Raw genomic sequence first — 22,909 nt, 5'->3', positions numbered from 1 at the left:
CCAATGTTACATAGCAGCTATAATAACTTAAATGTCTATACACTGGCGGCACTTTCCAAATATAAAACTCTTTCGGCCCGTACGGGGATCAAATCCGCATCCTTGTCGTTGTTATCACAACGCTCTAACCTACTGAGCTAACCGATAATAATCTTAAAGCACCGCACACCGCGTACTATTTACGTTAACTCAAAGTACCGCAAAACAAAACTCTCTACAAAACAAAAGTTTTAGTCTATGCATAATGTACAAACAATGCCAATAATGTCAAAGATACGCCTGCATTTCTTTAATCACATTATTCCACGCAGGCATCACCGTAATTAGTATTCCGTTTTCGGTGTTTATATCGTCACATCTAGTATCTAAATTACATTTGTTTGCAACTTCCAAGCATTTGACCACAGGACTGCACATGAGTATGGCTAAAATGAATTACCATCCTGACGCTCGTATCCGAAAGTTAAAATTTCAACAGGGTGGGGGCCTGTGTAGCTCAGCGAGTATTGACACTGACTACCACCCCTGGCATCACGAGTTCGAATCCAGGGTGTGCTGAGTGACTCCAGCCAGGTCTCCTAAGCAACCAAATTGGCCTGGCTGCTAGGGAGGGTAGAGTCACATGGGGTAACCTCCTCGATGTCGCGATTAGTGGTTCTCGCTGTCAGTGGGGCGCATGGTAAGTTGTGCATGGTTCGCGGAGAGTAGCATGAGCCTCCACATGCTGTGAGTCTCCGTGGTGTCATGCACAGCGAGCCACATGATAAGATGCGCAGATTTCTCAGAAGTGGAGGCAACTGAGAATTGTCCTCCGCCACCCGGATTAAGGTGAGTTCCCGTGCCACCACGAGTACCTACTAAGTAGTGGGAATTGGGCATTCAAAATTGGGAGAAAAAGGGGATTATATATATAATATATATTTCAACAGGTTGGTGGACTAGAGTTATTACACTGTTTTTATTGAAGTGCAATTTTGATGTTGGGGAAACTACCAATGAAACTGTCAAACGTTCATAGACAGGTGCTTCTTATGTGGACCCTAACCTACAAACATAATTTTTCACCTCACAAATATGCAATTTGGAATAATAGAGATGTAAAACATAATAGACTATTTTCCTAAAAGATTGGTTTGAAAAAGACATACTAGGGGTTATACAGTTAATTAAGGAGGATGGTTCTTTTTTAAATTATTCAGAGTTTTTGATCCGTTTTGGTAATTCCATTAGTCACAAAGAGTTTGAAAAAGTATTAAGATCCATCCCGGGAGGAGTAAGATTGCTGTTCAGGAATTTATCAGATTTTCCAATCTGTAAAAAAGAAGATTTTATAGCTTTTATTCTAAGGTGTAGATATTAGAAATGTAATAATAGCAACATCAGATCTATATGCAGAAGCAATAATACACCTGCTAGTGTCATATATTGGAATATTAATTTGGCATATATACTTTGGAAAAATACATGGAATCAATGTAATAAATACCTTATAATTAATAAAATGAAAGAGGTAACTTTTAAAATTATTCATAGAATATATCCTGTCTAAGATTATATTACTAAAAGATGTAAAATTGAAATGAATAATGAATGTGCATTCTGTAAAGTTGAACCAGAAACATCCCACCTATTTTAGAATTGCCATCTTGTCAAAATATTCTGGAAGGATGTTGCTCAATTTATGTGTAGAAAAATGAATCATACTTTTTCCATTGAAGAAAACAACGTTTTACTTTATTTTCATCACAATAACAAAGATGTTTTCAAAGAACTGTTACAAAGAACTTTTCTTTTATTGTACATTTTATAATTTGCCTATTTATGGAAGATTCTTTTTACATAAGTTGCCCAGAAAAGAAACCAAATATGAACCTATTTTTGATAGACTTACAAGGATATTACAACATGATTAAACTTTGTAAAAAACAAACAAACAGTAAAGCCAAAAGATTTGTAAAGATCTTTAATTTGTATAATTTAACATAATGCTGTTTGAATGGAAACCCCTTACAATTTGTGTTGTCTTTTACTCCACCCCCCCCCCCCCCCCCCTTTTTGTTTTTTCTTTATACTTTCTATAGTGATATTATAAATTGTTTAAATTGTAAATTAATAATAATAATAAAAAAGATCCCTAAAAAAATTATAATATAATAATAATAAATAAAAAATCCTGACGCTCTTGCGCGCCACTAGACAGGCACCAGCGGCGCGTTCCCGATGCCAGAGAGGGCGCGCCCGTAGACGTTGCTACTCAGGCTTCAAGATGGCGGAAGCCCTGACGACTCAAGAGGAGGTGGTAAGATACCTAAATATTTTCATTAAACTTTCCGCCGAATCCGTGGCGTTTCAACCTGAGCCGCCACTAGCGGCTCATGTGTTAAGATCATATATCAGAGCACAACGTGTAAGGTTAGATGATTAACAGATGTTTAAAGAGAATCGCGGCCCTGTGGCTATTTTTGAGGTAAATGCTAGCTAGCCGTGTTATCTAGCGAGTAACGCTGGACAGACTAATGATCATTTATAAGCTTATTAAATGTTTACTTACAGGTTTGATTGTAGGTTTGGGGAAACTAGTTGTGTACTATTTTAAAATGTCTCTTAAAATGCGCTTGACAGAATGCCAGCTGTCTCGCGGTAAGTAACATTAAGTTGGCATACAAGCGTGAATGTGACTCGAGCGAGTCTGTCTGGTCACAGTATTAATAAAAAAAGCAGTATAACCACAGTAATACCAACTTGACTCGCTTTTGCGTCATGTGTAAGGATAAGTCCGTCTACATGTCGATGTTGGGAAATAACATGTTTGAATAGTGAACCGGGTGTCTAATGTACACCGGTGCTGGAAAATGTGAGACAGCTCTAACTTCTCTGTCTCACCGTGTGACCACGCACTCATATCTAGTACTGAAGGTGCCATTTGTTCTGCTCAATGAGGAAACGGTGTAATACGAGTCTAGCATAACGTCTGTCAGCATAGCCCGTCTCTCTTTACAGCTGTCAGAACATCCTTCTGCACATGCAGTTAACTTCAAGCAGAAGTGATAGTTGTGTGTCATTTTAGACTTGGGACATTACATAAGAGATTAAAAATTAGAGGCTCTATTTTCATTCTGCATTGGCAAACAGAGTTCAAATTTGCTTTGGCAACCCATGGAAAGTTCAGGACAATGTGAAGTGGTTACCACTCTGTCCCATTTGGGATATTGTGGTGCATTAGCTAGTGGTCAACCGATACAGGTTTTTCAGTGGTAGATGTAATGTAGATATATGGCTGTGATATAGACAAATAAAATGTAATTAAAGCAAGCGGGATGTGCACATATATGCTGAAATCAACAATATTTACATTATATACATACATATAAAGTAGTGGTGCACCAATGAGAAAATTTGAGGCAGATAGCGATCACTGATATTTTAACACGCCTACCAGCTGATTGTGAGTGCTGATATTTCTTTTAAAAGTGCTGTTCGTCACACTTTTACAAGTTATATGCTGCAGTTGTATTTTTGTGCCCCACACTGTAAAATTACATTCATTTTGCAGTCATTTTTCATCGCTAACATTTATTAGAATTATTATAAATTGTTCTGTTGTCACTATCAAAGATCATTGTGACATACTGGCAATCAGTAAAGTAGAGGTCGACCGATATGATATTTTGCAGATAACTAAGGTGGTGGAAAAGGCTGATAACCAATCGGCCGATAGTTTTTTTTAAAATTGATTTATTAGTCAAAATGAATGATGCAGATGCAGTTTATTGTCCAACCATAATCCCAATAAAAAAACAGAAAAAAATTAAGATTTCATGCATAATCCGTTACAATGCTCAATATTTAATTAGGCTATTTACCATATTGGCCAGATGAGGTTTAATGAGGAATAAGGGTTATTATTATACACAAGGCACTTTTGTATATAATCTAATTTTTTGGCATAGATTTTTTTTGTGAGAATGGGACATGTAAATTACATTGAACATGTGTTTTTTCACTGTTGGATACAGTAAACCTCTTGATGAAATCTGTATGTGGTACAGGCGGTGGAGGAGTTCCTGGCTGAGCTGAGGTGTCGGGAACAGTCTCACAATGCAGATCTTGTCAGTCAGATGACAGCGGTTAAGTTTCTTATGGCACGCAAGTTTGACGTTGCTAGAGCCATAGACCTCTTCCAGGCTTACAAGGTACACTAACCAATCTGTTAAAAGTTTGTGGTCCATCAGATACATTTTTCACCCTCTACTTAAGGGTTACATTTTTTTTTGATCCTCACCACAGTCCTCTTTGGCTTGCTTATTGGGGGCTTAAGACATATGGCATGATTTTCTGTAAAGCTGCTTTGAAACAGTTGCATTGTGAAAAGTGCTGTAAATAAAGCTGATTTGGCTTAATGTGTGTGTGTGTGTGTGTGCAGAATACCAGAATAAAGGAGGGCATTTACAATATTAACCCAAATGAGGAATCTTTAAGGAGTGAGTTACTGAGTGGGAAATTTACAGTTCTGGTGAGTACATTTTCCACAAGAACAAAATGTGTGTTAACATTAATGTACGGATTTTGATGCTGTTATTTTGTGCATTAGTCCACATTACACATACATTCGCTTATTTTTAATTTCCAATTATAGTATGTAGGTGCAGACTTTTAAATGAGTCTTAATCAGAGTGTTTTTTGCATTGTTCCTTGTTAATTGCCAACAGTGCTATTGGTAAAGAATGTATATTCACATTCAGATTACTCACACCAAAAACAGAGCAGGTCGCAATCATTCATTTTTACAGTTCCTATAAATAAAAGCAGAAAACAAAGCCATCCTCCTAGCTAAAGTGATAGCTACAGAAATATAATCTCACACCATCACAGGCAGGGCAGTTCCACAATATTGATTTTGATATTGATTGAGTCTGGATGGTTACTGTTTGTTTCAGCCACTTTGCTTTCAGGGTCACAATGTATATACCACTACAGAGTTTGCTCAAGTGTTCGTCTAGGTTGTTCTGATCGGTTCAGTACTTTAGAAGTTCAAATGGTTTTTAGAGCAGTGGGCATGCGAGAGCACAATGTCAGTGACTTTGAGTAATAAACACTGCTGCACCTTTTCAATAGCCTTTTTTGACTGGATAAAATTGGTTGGTTAAATAGACTGGTTTTACTTGCGTGGAGTGGGTCTACCTATGTGTTTTTGCTTACTTTTAATATGTTTGTGTACGGCATTAATTTGGTTTCTGTGTGCATAGCCCGGCCGTGATGCAAAAGGTGCAGCTTTGGCACTCTTTACGGCGCGTCTTCATCGGCCAGACCTCACTACCCATAAGGCTGTTCTTCAGGCCATTATTTATCAGCTGGATAAAGCAATTGAAAGGTAACACAGTCCAGAATTCACATCAACATAACTAATAAAACTAAAGATTTACGGCTCTGTTTCATCTAAAACTGTTCTCTCTCGCCAGTGTTGAGACGCAGAGAGATGGGCTCATTTTCATCTATGATATGACTAACTCCACATACGCCAACTTTGACTATGAGCTTTGTGTCAAGATTTTGAATCTGCTTAAAGTAAGTGTTATGCTGTTGCCAAGACCTTCCATCTGTTAGAATTTCACAACTGTTCATATGGTACTAACAGACTGTACTGTACTTGAAAATTACAAAAAATTATTACCAAAAATATATTGATATTCGTACACAGTGTCTAAAATGGTTGACCTGTGCACTAACATAAAAAACTGTGATATTGAGTGCAAAAGGGTTTGTTTAATGGGTGGATTCATGAATGGGAATGCCACAGTCTTTTGTGTATTGTGCGATTGTCTTGTCTTTTGTGATTTAGGGGGCTTTCCCTGCTCGTTTAAAATGTGTCTTCATTGTGTCATCTCCGCTGTGGTTCAGAGCGCCGTTTGCGGTACTGCGTTTGTTTGTGAGAGAGAAACTGAGAGAGAGGGTATGTCTAGAGCTCAGCTGCACTCTGTTTATACAAATAAATGAGTATGAAGCTATACAGTAGACTTGTAAGTTAATGAGTAATCTAAGCTGTTGTTTAAAGGGGTCTTGACATACATATATATATATATATATATATATATATATATATATAAAATACATTTTTTTATTTTTTTTATTTGCTTCCCTCAAGTTCATTTATAATGTTAGTAAAGTTTTTTTTTTTTGTCATGATTTAATAATATATGATAATTCTCCACCCTGTCTCTGGCTCTCTGTCTGAAACGCTCGGTTTTGGCCTCGGCATCTCCTTTAAACCTCATTGTTAACGCCCACTGTTCTGATTGACTAACTTCGTGCAGCCCCTCAATTACAGACATATTTGAAATGCAAACGGCAGAAAATGAACAAGCTTCACATTATAATTTATAAAACTACATTTCAGTGTTAACACATACACCCAACACATTTCATCTGAATGTATCAAACTGTTCACAGCACGGCAACTATCAAACAGTCATGACAGTTGAAAAATTCATGAATGAAACCGTTTACTCACGGGTCCGGTAGTGCTTTAACTGCCCCATCTTTCAATAACAGTTCCTTTGCAAAGCTCGAATTATATTGTGACTGGTTCACAAGCAATCCACACTGAAATATTCTGAATATGCAAACATAATTCAGTAAAGTAGAGACTCTGGTCTTCACAGGAGCGACATATCACATCTTCCGTGTTTGTTAACACACAGAAAGGGATGTTTCTCCCAGTCAGTGGCAGCAGCAGAATGAGACACGTTTTTAAAATTTGCACTTATACCGCTCTTAAAATGTTGTGCACATTGCTGGAAACGCATCGAAACAGAAAACCAACTATCAAAAATAGCACAGATGGGTGCAAAAACGGTCCAGGATGCCTTCAAAATAGCAAACAGCAAGATGAAACAGCACAAGGGTCTCCTTTTTAAGAGTTTTAACTTGACATTTCGGGTCTTTTAAAAGGGCTGTGAAATGCGTGATAACAGTCAAAGCTGTTCATCTAGTGTAGAAAAACATTTTAATCCAGACAGGCACATGAAAGTGTCCTGTTTAAGTCTCCTTTGGTGTAGATGAATCTCCCCTGACAGGCCCTCTCTCCTCTTCACCTGCGTGACCGAGTATCAGTGGGCAGTGCCAAGGGTGCGACGTGCGATGTCTTGCTGCAGAGACAGTCTTTGGCTGAAGTATTGTTCTTTGTGACGTCACAAAACACAAATTCCAAACTAGCCGTTTCAACAGCCTGGTTTACTTTAAATAAATGCTCTTTTTCTTTGGAGGAAGTTTTCAGTTCTAAACTTACAGTACGTTTTATAGTGCAATGATCTCTTATGTAAAAAGATCAAGGAAAATTTGATTCCTCATGACATGACCCCTTTAAAGCTTTTTTGGAGCATAATAACATTTTTATATTTTTAAGGGTGCAGTATGTTTGAGCCTTTTTTTTTTTTATATGAAAAAACATGCATTTGTGTTTATGCTTATGTTTGTGTTTTGTGTATGTCTGCATTTCATCTTTTGCAGGTGTGCACTGTAAAAGCACACGAACTGGTTAATCACATCCCTGTCAGCTCCCTTCCAGAACATTTGGGTGGCTCGTCACATTATAGCCACATTGCCTGGATCCAGTCCTGCGTCAACAACCCCAGTAACTCTCCCTATGATACTGAAGATTGCTTGGGCAGCCTCCTCCGCTCCTACTTTGTGGAGCATGGCCAGAACACCACCACAGACCCCTTAACTGCCAACCCTTCGGCCCACACAGGGGCAACTCTTTTGGGAGATGGAGTGAACTTCAACTGCCCCATTCTCGATGATGGTAATGCCAATGTGCAGAACCACAGGAAAGCTGGGCACGCACATTGGAATGGCGCTGTACTGCCAGGTTCAGGGGGCATCACAGGGTCGAATTCTAATGTTGTCAATGGGCGTGGCCGCCAGCCACCGCCACAGTCAGACACACCCCCAAACACACCCTTGCATCAAAAACACACTGGTGCCATAGTAACAGGAGTTGGGGCAGCTATGGGTACAGATGGAGTCATGCCACCTTTGGATGAGACTAGGCAGGATGGCAACGGTGCTGAAGACAGCCAACATGATGTGGAGTTTCTGGAAGAGGGTGTGGATGGAGGAGATGGTGTTCCACCCCTCCCACTGAAATCAAGGCCTCTGCCCCTCCATCATAGCCCCGTCCCCGATATGAGCTGGTTACCGGGAACAACTGCGGACATTACAGCATTGTCGGTGCATATAGCTGAGCCAGGTGGAATGAACGTGCAGGATCTGGTGCAGCATGTGAAATGCAAAAAGAAGAAAGGCATTTACCAGGAGTACGAGGAGATCCGCAAAGAACCTCCTGCTGGAACCTTTGACTACTCAAAGTAAGAGCCTTACTGTATAGAAGTGGGTGAAAGGAAAGAGATGGTTTCATAGAGGAAGAGTGGGAGGGTGGTAAGCTGAGGACCACCATATGAAGGTGGGAAAGGGCTGGAAATATAAAAAGAATACAGTATGGTTTGCTTGCATCAATATGTTTATTTTTACAGGAAATCTTCTAATCAGATAAAGAATCGCTACAGTGATGTCCTTTGCCTAGACCAATCACGCGTTCGACTCTGTCCGCTCGATGAAGATGACGAGGTCAGAGCACTGCCCCTTTCCACCTTGATCTGATTGATAGAGTTACTTTTTCCATATTTATATGATTGGTTGTTTGCTTTCAGACTTGTGACTACATCAATGCAAGTTTCATGGATGGTTACAAAAGGAGTAATGCTTACATTGCTACTCAGGGTGAGACTGTCTACATATATCAGATTTTCACAGAACGAAACTTAACCTTGTGTTGTGAAATTCAAAATACATGCATGAATGAGAATGTAGGCATATGTGTGTAAATTCAAGTTTGATTTGGTTTTGGGTGGTTTCAGGGCCTCTGCCAAAAACGTTTGGCGACTTCTGGCAAATGGTGTGGGAGCAGATGGTTTTAGTCATCGTTATGACTACAAGGTTAGTTTCATTCTGAAACAAATTGTTTTATTAAAGGATTGTTTAAATAGTGCCGTAACGTCATTTTGCTTTGAATAAACTGCATTTCATTGGCTTTGTACCTGCAGTCTGCACAATGAAAATAAATTTGAATCTAATCTAATGTAGGACTGGCACTATTTGAATAATCGACTGAGCTGTCAGTTATTTATTAAATTAACTGGTTTTAAAAAGCTTAGTTTTCTTTGCTGTTATTTATTGAAAAACATATATTATGATATTTTGTCCAATGTTTTTCTTCAAACAATGTGCAAACAGGGCTGTAAACAAAATATAATGGATGCTGTTAATTGTGTTTAAGAAGTTTAAATATTAACGTTACAAAGTAAATTGCAGGAATTATAATGTTTTTTTGTTTTTTTATTAACATTTTTATTGATTCATACAGTAAATAAAGAACAAAATACATAGAATCAACATTTAACCCCCACTATTACCCCTCCCAACCCCGCCTTGACCCTCAACAAACATTCCTGTGGTAACACATGAGTATGTACACAAAAAACAAACAAGCAAAAAAAAAAAAAATACACACATATATATATATATATAATAATCACATATATAATAATCACGCATATTTATACCTATACCTCTCTGTCCACTGCCCCTCCCCTAGAGCCCTCCAAAAACTCGCCCCACTTCCCAGAAAACAAATCCAAGTTACCCAGTCTTCTAAATGACACTTCCTCAAATGCCGCCACCCTCCCCATCTCCGTGCACCACTCTTGAAATGGGGCACTCCAGCCAACCTGCATCCCCTTAAAATAATTTGTCTTGCGATCATTACACGGGTCAGAACCCAATTTTTTATGTGTTTATTCCCCTCATCGATGACCCCCCCCCCCCCCATCGCCCAAAACACAGAGTCTGGGGCAAGGCGAAATCCGAGTGCCCAATACGTCACACATAAAACTCAGAACTTTCAACCAACATTTTTGGATCTTAAAACACCACCAAAAAACATGGGTTGTGTCTCCATCTTCTGATTGGCATCACCAGCAGGTGGGTGTGTCTTTAAGACCAAGCCTATACAATCTAGAGGGGGTCCAATAGAATCGATGTAAAATCTTGAATTGCATAAGGCACACCCTTGCATCTCTAGATGCAGACTTGACGTTTTTTAGAATCCTAGCCCGTACTCCCTCCTCCAATACCAAGTTTAAATCTTTCTCTCATAAAGATTTAATCTCTTGATAGAAATTAAAGCTCTATCCCCCAGACTCTGAATTAGCAGGGAGTAATACACTGATGCCTCATGACCTTTTCCAAAAGCAGTAATCACCATTCCCAGCTGTAAATACCTAAAAAAACTGAGATCTGGGAATCCCAAAATGTTGAACCAAACTTTCAAAAGACCTCAACACTCCACTCTCATATAGGACACAGAGTGTATTAACCTCCCTCTCAATCCACTCTGACCAGCAGAAAGGGGACATATTAATACATAATTTTGGGTTCAGCCATATGCTCGAGGCAACAATGTCTGAGACCGAAAAAAAAAATGTTTGAGACCGAATGCATAATAATAAAACAAAATCTTCGGTAGACCTAGCCTACCTTTGTCAGTCGGCCTATACAATTTACTGAAATGTAATCTGGGACGTTTACCATTACAAATGAAGGACTTGGCTATGCTATCAAATTGCTTGAAATAAGAAAGGGGGACATCTATAGGGAGAGACTGTAGCAGGTTGTTGAATTTTGGAATAGAATTCATTTTAATAACATTAACCTTCCCAATCATAGATAAATGTAATGAAGCCCACCTGCCCACATCACTCGAAAACCTTTTTATTAAAGGGTCAAAATGAACTCTAACTAAATCACACAAATTTGCTGGGAATAAAATACCCAAATACTGAATACCCTGTTTGGGCCACTGGAAGGCGCCTGGCTGAAAAGCCTTTACCGGGCAGTATGCTCTTAGAGACAAATCTTCGGATTTAGGCCAATTAACTTTGTATCCTGAGAACTTAGAAAAGGAATTAATAATTCTGTGGAGGCAAGGCATAGACCTAGTAGGGTCGGAGACAAATAATAAAATATCATCTGCGTAAAGCAAAAGCATATGCACCACACCTCCCACCACCTCCCCTGGAAAATCAACCTTTCTTATCGCAGCTGCTAATTGTTCTTGCACAAAACAATAATGGGGAAAGAGGGCAACCCTGCCGGGTGCCCCTATCCAGAGTAAAATAATCTGAAATTAATCCATTCGTTTGTACCACAGCTACCAGGTGTCTATAAAGTAACTTAATCCAGCCAATAAAAGTATTCCCAAACCCATATATTTCCAAAATCTTAAAAAGATAATCACATTCTATCATATCAAACGGCTTTTCGCCGTCAAGTGAGATGGCAGCGACCGGAGTCTGATCATTCGCCACTGACCACATGATATTGATGAAACGCCTAATGTTATCAGAAGAGCTACGGCCCTGAATAAACCCCACCTGATCTATATGTATAAGAGTTGTCATACCCTTACTTAATTGGTTAGCCAGAATTTTTGACAATATTTTAACCTCTATCTGGATCAGATAAATTGGACGGTAACTCTTCGCTTGGATCTTTGTCCTTTTTAAGAATCAGACTGATCCGGGCTTGTGTCATGGTTGGCGGAAGCTTTCCATTCTTTAATGATTCCGTATAAACTTCTAGCAAAAGTGGAGCCAATTCTGTAGCATAAGATCTAAAAAGAACTCAGTGGCAAAGCCATCTGTCCCTGGAGCCTTGCCTATAGGCAAGACCTTAATTACCTCGCCAAGCTCCTCCAAGGTTATCTCAGAATCAAGAGAATTTCTTTGCTCAGCCGTCAGTTTAGAAAGTTCTAATGGTTCCACAAAGTTTCTAATATCCTCATCAGTAGACGAAGACGTGGAACTATAGAGATCAAGATAGAATTCTTTAAAAGCATTATTAATATCAATGGCCGAGGTAAATATTTCACCACAAGCAGATTTCACTGAGGGAATGGTAGAAAAAGACTCTGTTTTATATATCTAGCCAGAAGGTTTCTTGCCTTATCCCCCGACTCAAAGTATGACTGGCTTGCCCTGAATAGCCAAAACTCCACCTTCCGAGACAAAATAGTGTTATATCTGTATTTCAATCGGGTCAATTCTCTGAGGCCATCAGAAGACATTCGGCGCTTCAGCTCTGTCTCAGCACTTTTAATATTCCCTTCCAACTCCACGAGTTCTCGTGCTTTGGATTTTTTGGTGAATGAGGCATACTGTATGATCCGGCCCCTAAGAACCGCCTTAAGTGCCTCCCAAGCCACGCCCACAGAGGATACTGAGGACCAGTTGGTCTCCATATAAACATTGTTTTCAGCCTTTAACATTTGTTGGAATTCAGGACTTTGCAAAAGGGATACATTAAAGCGGCTAACTATATGATTTCCTTTTCTCCATATGTGGCAGCACCTCTAAACTCACCAGGGCGTGATCTGAGACTAAAATGTTTCCAACTGAGCCATCAAGAACAGATGAAATGAGGGACTTGGATATATTAAAAAAAATAATTATTCTAGAGTAAATCTTATGGACTGATGAAAAAAATGTATAGTCCCTACCAGATGGGTTCAAAAGTCTCCAAATATCTGTAAGACCAGGATTTTTACACATCCTGTGAAGCATCAATGTTGCTCTAGGGGGCTTGCACACTTTTGCTTCACTATGATCAAGGACTGAGTCTATCAAAAGATTAAAGTCTCCTCCCGATATTATATCATGAGGGGTGCCAGCGGCTTGCAACATCCCTTCCAGATCTATAAAAAGCCCTGATCGTCAATTTTAGGAGTGTAAATATTAGCCATAATAAGACTTTGCCCCTGAATTTCTGCTATAACAATAATGACTCTTCCTAATTTATCATTAATTTGTTTGAGACATTTGAATTGTAGATGTTTACTTATCAGTGTAATGACTCCCCTGCTCTTACTTGAGCCAGCACTAAAGAAAACATGTCCACCCCATATCTTCCCAAATTTTTCAGCTTCTTGCTGGGGAAGATCCATTTCTTGAAGAAACACTATCATATTTCTTACGCTAAAGAAGAGAAATAACCTACCTTCCTTTTTATGGGGTGTCCCAACCCATTCACATTCCACGTGGAGAGAGACAATCCGCTCATAGTAACATTTGACATTTTGACATATGAGAAAAAATAGATTGTGTGTCAAAAACAAAATTATAAAGAGCACATTCCAACATTAGTGCAACAATCAAACCCTGAACTTCCCCAGAACGAAACAAACAGAAAAAAGCAAAACGTGCGCATTAACCCCGTGCACAACAGCGACAACTGGCGTCCGTCCATCTAAACTCAAACAGTCCATGTACGCCTACGAGAGCTCCCACGACAACTTAGCTGTCGGATTGCTCAAGTCTGGTGTTTCTATACAAATTTTGTGAGACAGAGTTACACAACAACAGATGATCTATAAAACAAACTCCAGCCAATAGGCAGAATAAATACAAAGAACATGTAGATTCATCCACATAACTGTCCTGAAGGTGTTATTCCACAAAACAATCTCCAGCCACTAGGTGGAACTAGCACAAAAAGAAAACAAAAAACAAAACAAAAGTGGTGCTCCGTTTCCTCGGACAGTCAAACGAATGTTCAGTGAACGGGTCCATCGGCTGTTACATGAGTGCAACAAATGACCTAATCACTCCAATGTCTTGCGAGAAATACTCCACAAAACAAACTCCAGCCAGTAGGAGGCATAAGCACAAAGAACATGCAGATTCATCCACATAACTGTCCTGAACTTGTTATTCCACAAAACAAACTCCAGCCACTAGGTGGAACCAGCACAAAAAGAAACAAAAGTGCTCAGTTCCTCGAACAGTCAAGTGAATGTTCAGTGAGTCGGTTCCATTCGGCTACAACGTAAATACCACAAAATAACTGACTCCATTGACTTTATGAAGGACATCGCTTGTTGGGGACATGTAAATGTTTTGCGGCCATCCATAGCATCTATTCTCAATTTGGCCGGAAACATCAGTGCAAAAGCGACCTTCCGCTGATGTAAGAGTTTCTTGCATTTCTTGAATCGATCACGTTTCTCTCTTGTTGAATTCGCAAAGTCTAATAAAGAAAATGCTGTGGTTCTTCCAAAAAAGCCTTCCTTTACTCTTCGCCTCACACAACACGAGATCTTTATCGGATGATCTCAGAAATTTGGCCAGAATTAATCGGGGCCTATCTCCCTCAGCGGATCGCCTAGCCAGAACCCTGTGAGCTCGCTCGATTTCCAGCTTATGGCCTGTTATGTCGAGCAGATTCGGAAAATGCCCATCCAGGAATTTCACCATATCCTGACCCTCTTCGGCTTCAGGAATTCTGACGATTCAGACGTTATTCCACCGGTTGCAGTTCTCCAAGTCCTCCAATTTCTCCCAGACGCGCCCCAAATCCACCTTGGTAGCTAGCGGATTAGCAGCTAATTCCCTCTTCAATGACTCCAGATAATTGATCCGTTTCTTGACATCCCCCACTCTTGTGACAACCTGAGTAAATTTCGTCTCCATGGCAGTGATCGATCGACGTATTACAGCAAGATCCTCCAAGTCAGCGACGACCTTCGTCAGCATTGCAGTCATGTTCAACAATTCTCGCCAAATTTCCCACACTTCTCCGGCCAAATCGGCTCCCTGGCTCGCGGCCCACTGCTCGGGGGTGTCAGCTTGAGCACGTAAGTCTTTTAATGTCTCCAGAGCCTGAGGATTTCGAATTCTTTGACATATTGTCTTCCTAGAACAGTTATGGAACAGGGTGTATCGAATCTCACCGGTTTATGACATAAAAAGTATTAAAACTAGCAAAGTGCACAGAGCTCAACATTCACACATCCGAACCTCGCATGGCGTCACGTGACTCCGTCAGGAATTGTCATAGTAACAAAAAATCCTGGTTGCTCTGTTTTGTTAACAACAAATGGCAACAAGCTTGCTTTTATGACAAGTTGTTTTGATGAATGGAAGTAGTGCATGATTTTTTATTTAATACATTTAAAGATAAGAATATAAGTTTGTGCTGGTGAAAAACCCTTCTCAACCGCCCTGCACAAGCACTTTGTCAAAACACTAGATGCAGCAACCTGGCCACATAATACTAGACGTTTAAAGGGATAGTTCACCCAAAAATGAAAATTCTCTCATCATTTACTCACCCTTATGCCATCCCAGATGTGTATGACTTTCTTTCTTTTGCAGAACACAAATTATGATTTTTAGAAGAATATTTCAGCTCTGTAGGTCCATACAATGCAAGTAAAAGGGTGCCAAAATTTTGACACACCAAAAAGCACTTAAAGGCATCATAAAAGTAATCCATACTTCTCCAGTGTTTTAATCCATATCCTCAGAAGTGATATGATAGGTGTGGGTGAGAAACAAATCAGTATTTAAGTGCTTTTTTGCAAGAAATTATTTTCCCTGACCAGTAGGTGGCGATATGCAAAAAACATGAAGAAAGTGAAAGTGGAGGTTGACTGAGCAGATAGGAGAATTTATAGTAAAAAAGGACTTAAATGTTTAACTGTTTCTCACCCACACATATATCACTTCTGAAGACATTGATTTAACCACTGGAGTCGTATGGATTACTTTTATGCTGATTTATGTGATTTTTGGAGTTTCCAAATTTTGGCACCCATTCACTTGCATTGTATGGACCTGCAGAGCTGAAATATTCTTCTAAAAATCTTAATTTGTGTTCTGCAGTAGAAAGAAAGTCATACACATCTGGGATGGCATAAGGGTGAGTAAATGATGAGAGAATTTTAATTTATGGATGAACTATTCCTTTAAGACCTTTGAGGCATTTAAAATAAGGTGCTCCCCATACTTTGGGGATATTTGTCCGTGCACTTTATCTGCCTCAGATTGCTCTGTGGCTCCCTTTTCCCATAGTTGTGTGTTTTTCATTTATCATTCATCAATTAGTTGTTGCAGTCCTAGAAAAATATGATGCATATTCTGTTACAAAAGAAATGGAAGAACATTCAGATAACTTGAAATTATAGTGATAATATAAAATGTGTGTCTGTCCTTTGTTCCAATGTCACAAATCAATTTGCAAACTGTTTTTATTATTGTAATCATAAGGATTAATCTCTGATTTAAAAAAAAAAAAAAATACAAATAAAAACAGTTTATTGATTCTTGTCTCTCTGTCTGTCTCAGAGTTGTAGAGCGAGGCAGAGTGAAATGCGGACAGTACTGGCCTTTAGAGGCTGGCCGCACTGAGGATTATGGGCACTTTTTGGTGAGGAATATCGGTATTGAGATGTTTCAGGATTTTAAGCTATCATACCTGGAGCTCTGCAACACTCAGGTCAGTCTCTCAATCTCTGTTTTTTCTTTAATACATTTTCTTTCTGTCTTTTTCTCCATTTGATTTTTTTTTTTTTTTTTGCCATGAAGATCAGTCAGATACATTCTGTAAGATGTTGTGATCAATGCATAAAGCTAATTATGGATCACCTGTCTCAAAATTGTTTTTTGATACTTGAAGAGTGGTCAACAGTATGGAAGCCATAAGCAGAGGTTCTGCCTAAAAGTCTGGTTCACTTTGCAGACTGATCTCACAGTGACCACGTTTACATGCACTTAAGAAAACTTTTTATTCCAGGGTTTTTGCAGAAAGCAGCATTCTGAAATGTCATGTAAACTAGAACGCTGATTTCCTTACACCGTTTAACAGATTAGGAGAAAGTGGTTTAACACCTAGGTTTCTCTCGGAGAACGCAGCTTATTGTTTCCATGTAAACGCATAAGTGCCGTTCTGATAGGTGTTTGAAGAGTGCACATGTGTGGGACAGATCCAGCTGAAAGAATTTAACTTCTATGGGAGCACAGTGAGAAAAGCGCATACAACATAAATTATACACAGTCAAACCAATGTAAAATATTGACTGTCCCTCACGTTTGCATATATGTGCTTGAACACTGGGGAATTCCCCAATGTTTTATGTAAGAGGGAAACCCCACTATTGCAGCGCAATTCCGCTGCAGGTTGCGATAGAAAGTGAAGGAGTCAAACACAGCAACAACTCTGGAATATTTGGAAATAAAGCGAACTGAGAATAAAATAAAAGTCTTCCTGCAGAACCCCCAGACTGATCATGTGTGATTTTGTTATAAATGGCCACTTTGCACTGGTTTACTAAAATGAAGACTGCTCTTAGTCTTACTTGATGATAAGTGGTTTATCACAAAAGCACTTTTTAAGCAATAAATGCATTTTCCATCTGTACAGTGCATGGCTGGACACCCCATAAACCAGATTGTTTTTATTTATTTATTTATTTTTTTTACAAAATTTTAAACTGCTAAAATTACTACCTTATGTACTTTATATTACCATATGACACTATATTTCTATATTAGGCCACTCTACAATCAATAAGTGTATTACAAAAATAATATCAGTGTTAAATGCATTGAATACCATAGGAAGCGTATATTTGTTATTTAGGACCCACATATGTATTCTATGTGTTCTCTCACAATTTAAAAAAAAAAACAACAAAAACAAATTCACCTTAATTTTTCAAATGTAATTTCCCATGATAGAAGACAACTTAATTGAGGAATATCTGGAGTGGCAGATTAAAAGAACACTTCATGTAAAAATTATGTCTTAACTAGACGTCGAGTCATTTTTGACCCACATATGTGTTCTAGAGTTGAATCAACATTTAAAACATAAAAGATCCAATATTTCCATTAGAAACACAGTCCCAACTCAAATAAATGACATTCATTTATTGTATAGTTATTTCTGTTAAAAATGCAATGTAATTTTAATGAACTTTTCAACCCAGTTTTGTTTTTTAGTGTCTCTTATTGCATGTGTAATCATGATTATCATCACGTTTATTATTAAAGATAACTTTTAATGAAATAAAAATGCGATAAGTTGCAATAAGATAGGGGGCCCAGAGAGCAAAGTTTTCAGGGAGCTCAAAAATCCTTATGGCTCCCCTGCCTGTGTGATTGATAGTGTGTGTGTTAATGTCCAAGCTTCTCTCTTTCAGACAAGAGAATGTAGAGAAGTGTCTCATTATCTGTACATGAGCTGGCCAGATTTTGGTGTACCAAAGTCAGCGTCGGCCATGTTGGATTTCCGGGCACATGTGAAGCAGAGACAAGAGTCTTCATTACGAACACTGTATCCTGATTGGACAGGACCCCCAGGAGGCCCTCCAGTGGTGGTACACTGCAGTGCAGGCATTGGTCGAACAGGTGAATTTATCCCTTTGTATCACATCTCATTTCTTAACTAGGGGTGGGAATCATCAGAAATTCAACGATTATGCTTCAGATTCCTTTTTAACGGTTCTGTTTTATTAACGGTTCCATTAACAGTTATTTTAGTACTTTTGAGGAATTATTTGGAAATAAGAAATGACAAATGGAATGAGATCTTTTCAGATTTCAACAGCAGGTTTAAGAAATCAGAAATAAATTTAATACAACTCTTGTACAAGGGATGGGCATTTAGAGTAATTTTGTATTTGAGTACTCTAACACACACACACAAAATAACAGTAATAAATTAATTGACATTTAGAATTTAAGTTGGTAAATAAAGAGTACAACACACACATTTAATTTATAACTTACCGTATTTTCCAGCAATAAAATCACACTTTACTATAAGTTGCACTGGGTCAAAATTGCGTTGTTGAGAGAAACAAAGCAGATAAGTCACATCTGTATAAAAGTCGCACTGACGGAGGTTGCATGCGGCAGGCACTAGGACCCAGGAGCAGCTGCCTGACTTTCACTTAGATGTCAAACGTGCTCTGTGAAGATTATATTATAATACCTCAGCATCTACACATCGTATCACGGTGTTTTTGGGCTTGTTTTAAACAGGAGAATTTGCTTTAAGGAATCGTGTGTAACAATTTCTCATATTCTGTTTGTTTTATGAAAGAAATGTGACAAGTAAGCCACATCTGTTTATAACATCTGGAATTCTAGACTGTGCACAAATAAACAGCTTTTAGTCCGTGAGTAAACAATATGCCTGTTGTATTCTATTCATTCATTTATGTTAGTGACTGTAGATATTTCTGATATTTGCATCCCTCTTTTGCAGTGTATTAATTTTCCGTTTCACTGACTGAATGTTTTTACCATGAGTGTGATGAAACGTCATTTTATGGGCATGTGAGGAGTCGCGTATGACAGCGGTTTAGAGTTTTTAGAACAATAATGTTATGATGGACAAAATATTTAAACTGGTTGCATAAAATACTTTGTAAAGGCAAAATATTCTGGATTGACAATTTTAAAACACTATTACTGTCTCTATGACTGATGTTTTCATCTGTTTTGGTGCCCGTGTTTGACCAGCGACATCAGTTGCGAATAAATGATGTATTTAAGTCGCAGGACCTTTAAGATGATGAAAAAACAGCGACTTGTATTCCGGAAAATACGGTATTGGGATTTTCACATATGCCACCCGTTATAGCGGTTTTAAAATAAAATAACTTCAACATCATTTGAACCTGTTTTTCTTATGAAAAATTTACTGTGCATGAATAACATCTAGAAAATGTATAAATGTGAAAAAAACAAAAGAAAATACAATCGGGCTGCACTGGTAGCACTGTATGTTTTACGCTATAGATTCAAAAGAACCATTTCTTAAAAGTCATTTGCATAAGAATCATACGGCTCTGGCATTTATTTATTTATTTATTTATTTTTAAATTGAACAGTTCTCGGTTCCCAACCCTATTTCTTTTTTGCAATGTGTCTTATACAATTTCTCTTTTCCCCTCCCACCTTGTTCAGGCACGTTCTGTACTTTAGACATTTGCCTTTCTCGTCTGGAGGATATCAGGACAGTGGACATTAAGCAGACGGTGCGTCGGATGCGGACGCAACGTGCCTTCAGCATCCAGACATGGGACCAGTACTACTTCTGCTACAAAGCAGTGATCGAGTATGCCCAACAGAGCGGCCTGCTGCAGCCCGTCGAGTGGTCCGACACAGAGCTGGAGACGGACAGTGAGTGAATAAGAACACAATTCGGTCGTGAGGTACAGAAGGAAAAGCCTCTCCTGGCCACAGGTAGACACCTCCAGCACCTCCATGTTCATTCTTCTCTGGTGAGGAAGATGAGAAAAAGAACGGAGGAGCGGTGGAATGTTTTGTCCTGCCACTTTTCAAGCCCTTTTTAATCTGATCTGGACAAGATCAGAGACTGTGGCTTGGTGTAGCATTTTTTTAAATAGAAATATTGACTTGCACATGTGGAATGACAAACTTGAAATATCCAGTTTATCGTGTTACCTGATCTTTTTTTATTACTTGCTCAAAGTGTTGTCTAAATTCAATATCACTCAACATGGAGTTACATTCACACTTTTTGTGAAAAACGTAAAACTTGAATTTTTTTTCCTTTTCCGTCACATAAAAATGGCAAATTATGTGTGTGTCAGAACAGGTTCCAACCATTTGCTTTCCGTTGTGTGTGTGTGTGTGTGTGTGTGTGTGTGTGTGTGTGTGTGTGTGTACACTTCATGGTTAAACTAACCTTCAAGCCAAAGGTATGGTGTTGAATGCTTGGATGTATCCATAATGATCGTTATGACTTAAACCCCTGTATATCTTGTAACATACATTTATATATTGTGCATAACCTTTGAAAAAGCCTTGTTTTAATATAATACTCTTAACTTTGTTCAGAAGTATGTGTATCGATATATACATTTATATTAAAGAATATATGAATAAGTATATGTTGGGTTAGAACAATATGAAAAGTGGATGAGGAAGAAAAACTTATGCTATATATGATATGTCTTGTTGACTGTTCCAGTCCTGCAGTTTTGATTTCAATCTGTCCTCTAAATGTAGTCCATGATTATCCATCAACTAGCCTTAATGCACAGCTGCCGTTCACAGTGCATCTCATAGCAGACACTAGACAAACCCAGTGCTATACTAAATATCGTGGATGGAAAGTCTGCATCATAATCTGGACTTGGAGAATAGTTTGATGTCAACAGTTTGAGATTCTCTATGAATGCTGGCCCTTAACCTTCAATCACTGCCTTTCTCCCTCAAGTATGAACAACTGATCTTCTCTTTTTCTCTCTCTCTCTCTCTCTCTCTCTCTTCACTACGAGCCTGTCCCAAGTTAAAGTATCCTGATTTGCACGGACACTTATTCTTTTCCCACCTTTACCTAAGTGTAAACACCAAAGTGTTCTGTACTGACAAGTAACTGTTACTTGTGATTTGTGACATTACTGATGGTTTGTCAAGAATGACTTGGGGTCTCGTGTGTGGAGTTCTGAGGTCTTTAAAAGCCTCAGTTTTGTGCCTTCAAGCTTTCCATAGCCCAATGTGTAGTTTCAGGCAAGGAGCGGGACAACTGTTCTTGCATACATGTAGGGATTTTTTTTTTTTTTCATCTCAGGGGTATACTTGGTGTTTTCCTCATCTCAAAACAGTTTTCTCTGCCTCTAGTAATAATCATTTAAAAAAAAACAATATTTTTGGATTTTATACAGCATCCTGTATTATATTCTGTTTTATTTATGTCTTTGTTGAACTTCAGCAGTATTGAAATTTGAATGTTGGTACGAAAAAAAAAATATGAACGGACAGACTATTTTAAACCGATAAGCTAAAGAAATCAAACAGCAAAACAAAAAAAGACTGATCTTGTTTTTTTTTTGTTTTTTTTCTTCAGTTCAGTGTGGAATTATGTTGCTCAGCATTGTGTTGTGGGAGATAAATCCATAATTTTTTCCAGATTCCTGTAGCAGACCCTTTTGCATACTCTGTGGACTGTTAACGAGCCGAGGATAACTGCAGCCAAAAGAATGAAATGGATTGTCATGGCTGCCACTAACTGTTTTTAACTTTTGCCAATCAACAGAAAGAACCCTCCCCCTCACCCCCTCAAAAGAAAAGAACAAAAAAACAATAATAAAAAAATAAGAACACATAGGATATGAACTTGAATGTTATGATTAGATAAATCAATTCACATTTTGGGAGAACTTTGGAATGCTTTCTCCTTTAATATCTATGCTTGTATGATGATAGTGTATGTGTGAAAGTCCCACTCACCTAATGTTTACTTGTTGACTGACTTATCATATGCAAGATAGGGCTCAGTGTGCAGAACATGCTTGACTGTTTTCTACTGCTGATTCCTGATTCCTGAAGTGGAAAACAAACACTGGTTTCTGACTTATTAAAGGCAGTCGGGAATGCAATCTGTGTTCCTACTCGTGTTTTCTTTTGGTGTCCAAAGTTCTGTGATTGAGTAATGGCCTTTTTACCTGACATCTGCAGAAGTGTCGTAGTAAAAATGAATATTATTCTGAAACTGAGCATGTCTGTGTGATGAATGAATCAAGTTGACAAGAACGGCAGCATGTGAAGTAATGTATTCTGAAATGAAAAAACTTGTGTTTTCAGAAAAGAATGTTGCAAATTGGTGTGTTTATTCCTAAAGCATATTGCTTAATTATTACAAATTAATTGACTTGTCTTACATTGAACCTGACAAAATCTCTGCTGATTTTAGATATACAGACGTCAAGCATAAAATCTAAATTGGGAAGGGAATTATTACATTAATAATAATTACAAATGAAGTTAGTGTATTGCATATATCTGGTTCTGTTCAAGTTCCACCCCTAAGTTCCTTGTTGTGCTCCAAGGTTTTGATACTTCGCAAGTACCAGACATCAGTGATCCTCCTCTTCATACTGGAGCCCCATAGTGCCGTAATGTCTTTAACCGATTGTATAGGTTTGTTTTTGTTACACATGATATATTGGTGTGGCCTAGCTTTGCTTGGTGAAACAACG

General features: G+C 38.5%; 1 protein-coding gene across 4 annotated transcripts; it reads left to right on the top strand.

Moving 5' to 3' along the window:
* The first annotated feature begins 2,235 nt into the window (after positions 1-2,235).
* On the top strand, positions 2,236-22,309 carry LOC127445080 (tyrosine-protein phosphatase non-receptor type 9-like). 4 transcript variants are annotated; one of them, XM_051704841.1, is made up of 13 exons: positions 2,236-2,299; positions 4,050-4,193; positions 4,424-4,513; positions 5,247-5,371; positions 5,460-5,565; positions 5,840-5,950; positions 7,507-8,366; positions 8,532-8,625; positions 8,709-8,778; positions 8,916-8,994; positions 16,239-16,389; positions 18,095-18,302; positions 19,869-22,309. In XM_051704841.1, the coding sequence occupies exons 1-13, from the start codon at positions 2,267-2,269 to the stop codon at positions 20,090-20,092; spliced, it is 2,295 nt and encodes a 764-aa protein (XP_051560801.1). In that variant the 5' UTR covers positions 2,236-2,266; the 3' UTR covers positions 20,093-22,309. The 4 variants fall into 4 exon arrangements, with proteins under 4 accessions (XP_051560801.1, XP_051560803.1, XP_051560804.1 ...); XM_051704843.1 differs by having other exon boundaries at positions 4,017-4,193; XM_051704842.1 differs by having other exon boundaries at positions 2,237-2,296.
* Positions 22,310-22,909: the final 600 nt, after the last annotated feature.

Source organism: Myxocyprinus asiaticus, chromosome 8 (genome assembly GCF_019703515.2).
Source record: "Myxocyprinus asiaticus isolate MX2 ecotype Aquarium Trade chromosome 8, UBuf_Myxa_2, whole genome shotgun sequence".
Taxonomy (NCBI): Eukaryota; Metazoa; Chordata; class Actinopteri; order Cypriniformes; family Catostomidae; genus Myxocyprinus; species Myxocyprinus asiaticus.
This window is presented reverse-complemented; position numbering and strand designations above follow the sequence as displayed.